This window comes from Poecilia reticulata, linkage group LG13, assembly GCF_000633615.1.
Source record: "Poecilia reticulata strain Guanapo linkage group LG13, Guppy_female_1.0+MT, whole genome shotgun sequence".
Classification (NCBI taxonomy): domain Eukaryota; kingdom Metazoa; phylum Chordata; class Actinopteri; order Cyprinodontiformes; family Poeciliidae; genus Poecilia; species Poecilia reticulata.
In genome coordinates this window covers 32,762,430-32,766,663 of record NC_024343.1, presented here as the reverse complement: position 1 = coordinate 32,766,663, position 4,234 = coordinate 32,762,430, and the positions used below count along the sequence as shown (strand labels likewise).

General features: G+C 39.0%; 1 protein-coding gene across 1 annotated transcript in view; it reads left to right on the top strand.

Moving 5' to 3' along the window:
* LOC103475250 (P2Y purinoceptor 14-like) overlaps nt 1–2,099 on the top strand; it is a 4,951-nt gene extending 2,852 nt beyond the window's left edge. Inside the window, exons 2-4 of the mRNA XM_008426734.1 lie at nt 92–288; nt 367–626; nt 1,173–2,099. Coding sequence (XP_008424956.1) covers nt 127–288; nt 367–626; nt 1,173–1,869 — 1,119 coding nt within the window. The 5' untranslated portion in view covers nt 92–126 and the 3' untranslated portion in view covers nt 1,870–2,099. The remainder of the gene's footprint in view (nt 1–91; nt 289–366; nt 627–1,172) is intronic.
* Nucleotides 2,100–4,234: the final 2,135 nt, after the last annotated feature.

Sequence of the window (4,234 nt, the reverse complement as noted above, 5' to 3'; positions counted from 1 at the left end):
CATCCATCCATCCATCCATCCATCCATCCATCCATCCATCCATCCATCCATCCATCCATCCATCCTTATTACCATGTGATTTCTTTGACAGTTGTGTTTTGCTGCTCCTGATAAACCTTCAGAACCATGGGAGAAACAACTTCATCCATCCATGAATCACATGACCATGACCATGACCATGACCATAACCATGACCATGACCATGACCATGACCATAACAGCACATGTGAGTTAGATGTAGAATCATACCACTCTGCCCTAATAGTGGTCTACAGTCTGCTGTTTCTGGTGAGTATCATTTTTTTTGGGTTGCACCAATTCAAGTTAGGCAAAAATCATTCAAATGATTGATGATTTCCTCTGCAGGTGGGCTTGAGCCTCAACGCCTTGACCTTGTGGTTTCACTGCCGTGGAGATCATACACACATAGCAAAGAGCTGGATGATCTACCTGAAACACCTGACAGCGACTGACTTTCTGGCCTGCATCAGCCTCCCCATGCGCATTATTTACTACGCCAAGAGCACATTCACCATCCACCTGCTCTACTGCAGCGTTGGAGCCCCGATCTTTTTCATAAATTGGACTGCCAGCATCCTCTTCGTGTCATATATAGCAGCTAACAGGTATCTCACCTCAACTACCAACCAGATTATAAATTTAGACTATTGTTTAAAGCACGGGTCCCACAGAATTTACAGTCAGGGTAATTAAATTAAACAGACGGATAAAAATGTGAATACATTTCTGGGGCGGATAATCTAGGCTAATGCTAGCCTAAATGTTATCATTAGTATTATGACTACTTTAGCTTTATTGAACAAAAATATAAACGCCCCATGTCAAGTATATTTAGCTATTCAGAGGCAAACCAGACCCAATTGTTATGTAACAATTGGCAGCTCCATCTGTACCAGCATTAATTAGAGATAGATAATAAATTATCTGTCCCAAGCTTCATCCTCTTTGGAATAAAGAATGTGGCAACACTACAAAGGAATTTCATCCTTTTACCTGGAAGAAATATAAAGAGCCAGAACTAAGCTCAGCATCATCTACAATGACTTTTTCTTCATGCTTGTATTTAATTCTGCAGAAATTCAGGTTGCTACAAGGTCCAGCAATCAAGACAATCCAATGAAATGTTCCTGAATCCTTGTCCTTCTCCACAGATACATGAAGATATCTTATTCCACAGAAACTCACTTCCTGATGACTCCCAAAGCCAGCCACATCATCTCAATAACCACCTGGGTTGTTCTCCTGACCATGACAACACCTTACTCCATCCTGATGCTGATCAAAGAGAAACATCATGATGACAAAGACAGCACGTGTGATCATCTGATCATAGGAAGTGTGCAACTAATGCGCACATTCAGTCATGCTTTTGCTTTCATCATCTTCCTATCAGGACTCTTCTCTCTAGTCTTTTTCTACTACAGCACCTCCCGCAGGGTGCTGGAGGTACAGCAGACCCAACCGGCCTCCTCCAACTCCAAGAAGCTTGTAAAGTCTCGTAGGAACATGTTGGTGTTGGTCATTGTGTTCTGCTTGTGCTTTGTTCCTTATCACATTGTTCAAGTTCCATACATCATACTTGAAGGACAATGTTCGCTAGTGCTGTACTACCTCAAGGAATTTTCCGTGTTTCTATCAGTTTCTAACATCTGTCTGGATCCGCTTAYTTACGTCTTTCTTTGTAAGGAGTTCAGGGATCAGCTTAACCTGAAACAAATATTCTGCAAAGAAAGCAACAGAAACACCGCCAGTTTGGAGGCAGGAGACAGCGAAGATCAGATGAACAACATGAAAACCACCAGTCCCATCAACACCATGTCAGAGCTCCAGGATCAAAGTGGGCAATAAAACTGGCAGCAGTCAGAGTTCCTTAATGTTCATTTAAAAATAGCATGTGCAATGTGTGTGTGTGTATGTGTGTATGTGTGTGTACTAACTGTGTAAATAAGTGATATAAAGCATAACTGGATCACTTTTGAATACATGCTTATGAATTTAATCTGTCTGCTTCCATTTACCTCTAACTTTCAGCTGGTATACATGGATTTCCTGCTGTGGACATTAAATGATTAACTTGTTCTGTTTATGTTTGTTTCATGGGGCATCTGAGAGCATATAGTGAGGAGCTCTATGACAACGTTTCAATTTATTTAATCAATCGGAACCCATACGTCCTGTAACAACCAGGAAGCCAGCAGGGCTTTTTAGTCTTCTGTGTCTACAAGAGCAGATGAGAAACTGGAGTGTTTCATCAAAGCAATGAAGTAAAAAAAAACATGTGGGGTCAGTAAACAGAYTTTTTATTTAATGTAAATCGATTCATGTAACCTTCCAAACAAAATAACCATGTTTATGAACACAATAACGKAAACAGTGACGTGTTAAAAATGCTGAGTAATGATGCTCAGATTAGCATAAACATCAGATCATATGTTGCAACTGATGAATGTTTCTTAGTGAGTTAATCTCACCTTACCTGAGAAATCCCGGCTCCATCATCCCTGCTGCTGGCCTCTGGTCTAATGTCTCCTCCCTGATTCTGCTGTGTCAATAAAGATTTATTTTAAATATGTGGAAAAGAACAGCGAGCACAACTTATGTCCGTAAATTAATTAATGGTTTATTACTGGCATTTAAAAGCATAAAGGGTTTTAACATAGGCAGACGTGGCTAAAGTAGTCAAAACTTGTACTGAATTAATAGTAGCACAACTTCGACATATTTTTACTCAAGTAAAATGTAGCTGTCCAAGAAATTACTCAAGAGCACGGCTGCTTAAGTACTTAACATTTTAAAATGTCATCTAACAGACAAAGAGCAAATTCTGCCACTTAAAGTCTAATTAAAAATAATTGACTACAAATAAAAAATAACCTAAAATTTTTAAGTCATTTTTCCCCAATATTGAAGTTACATAAAATGAATACAGTAGGTAATGTGTATATGTTAATATATAGTGTTTATCTTATTGGTCTTCAAATGGCACAAAGAGCCTCCCTTTACCTGTTATGGGACGATGCATGATGGAAGGACAATCCATTTCTCTCCTCCAGCCAAGCAACCACTGAAATCTGTGCATGTGAAATTTTGATCTTGTACAGGTAGATGTGCACACGCAGGCCAGCGACGCGACACCTGAAAGTTGAAAGATGTTAACGCTGCTGTCGCGTCTGATCTGTTGGGTTCACCCAGAGTGGCGGAAAAATGTTCATTTTCAATCACTGGTTGTTCTCATCAGAAATTATTCATCACTCACATTCTTAATGTCACAACAAAACTTGAGCATCTGAAGCTATCAAGAGTTGCTAAAGATGTTCAACATATTTGCCAAGTAAAACAATTCTATGTTATTGTAAATATTTCTGTCACATTTTGATTATTGTTCAATTGTTTGGTAAAACACTTCATCAAATGTAAAAAAAAAAAAAAAAAAAAAAGTTACAGTTGGTGCAAATAACTGAGCTGAGTGGCTCTAAAATGTGCTTTTGAACTAATTTAGCAAAAATACAACAACTGTCCTGTTTCCAGGTGAAGGTCAGATGGTTATATAGAACAGCTACGTGTTCAATTTGTACTGTTAAACACAAACAGCATTCATGTTGTATCAAAAGTGACATGGATGTTGAAGTTTTCCACAAACATTAAACAGTCATTACCAGAAAATATCACGGATAGACAGTCAACAAAACATAAAACGAACATTGCATTGTATTTGGGGCTGGTGAGTGTGTACGTTCAGACAATGTTAGAGGTGAATGTTCTCCCCGTCAGTGAGTGGATTCACTCCGGGTCCTCCACCAGGCAGCCCAACCAACATGGCAGGAGATGGTGGTGGTCCACTTGAAGCTGAATCTCTGACATGTGGACATGTTAGTCCTGTGATCAGTTACAGCTCAAACCAGGGTTGTTTTTATTCAGCATGCTTATGTTTAACATTTCATTTAATAGTGAACATGAGGGTAATGTAAATGTTCCTCTTGTCTGATCCTTTTAGCTCTGGAAATCATGAAGAGCCCACTGTACTGTGCCCCATTGAAAACCTCCTGGTTATTTCACCAAACATTGACTTCTGAACTCTTCTCGAGTTAAAACATTACTACTGTTGTTTCTAAATGAACATGAATTTGTTTTCTTTTGATTATTTGAGATCTGAAAGCACTGCATCTTTTTCGTTACTTTGATCATTTCTCATTTTCTGCATCCATCCATCCAT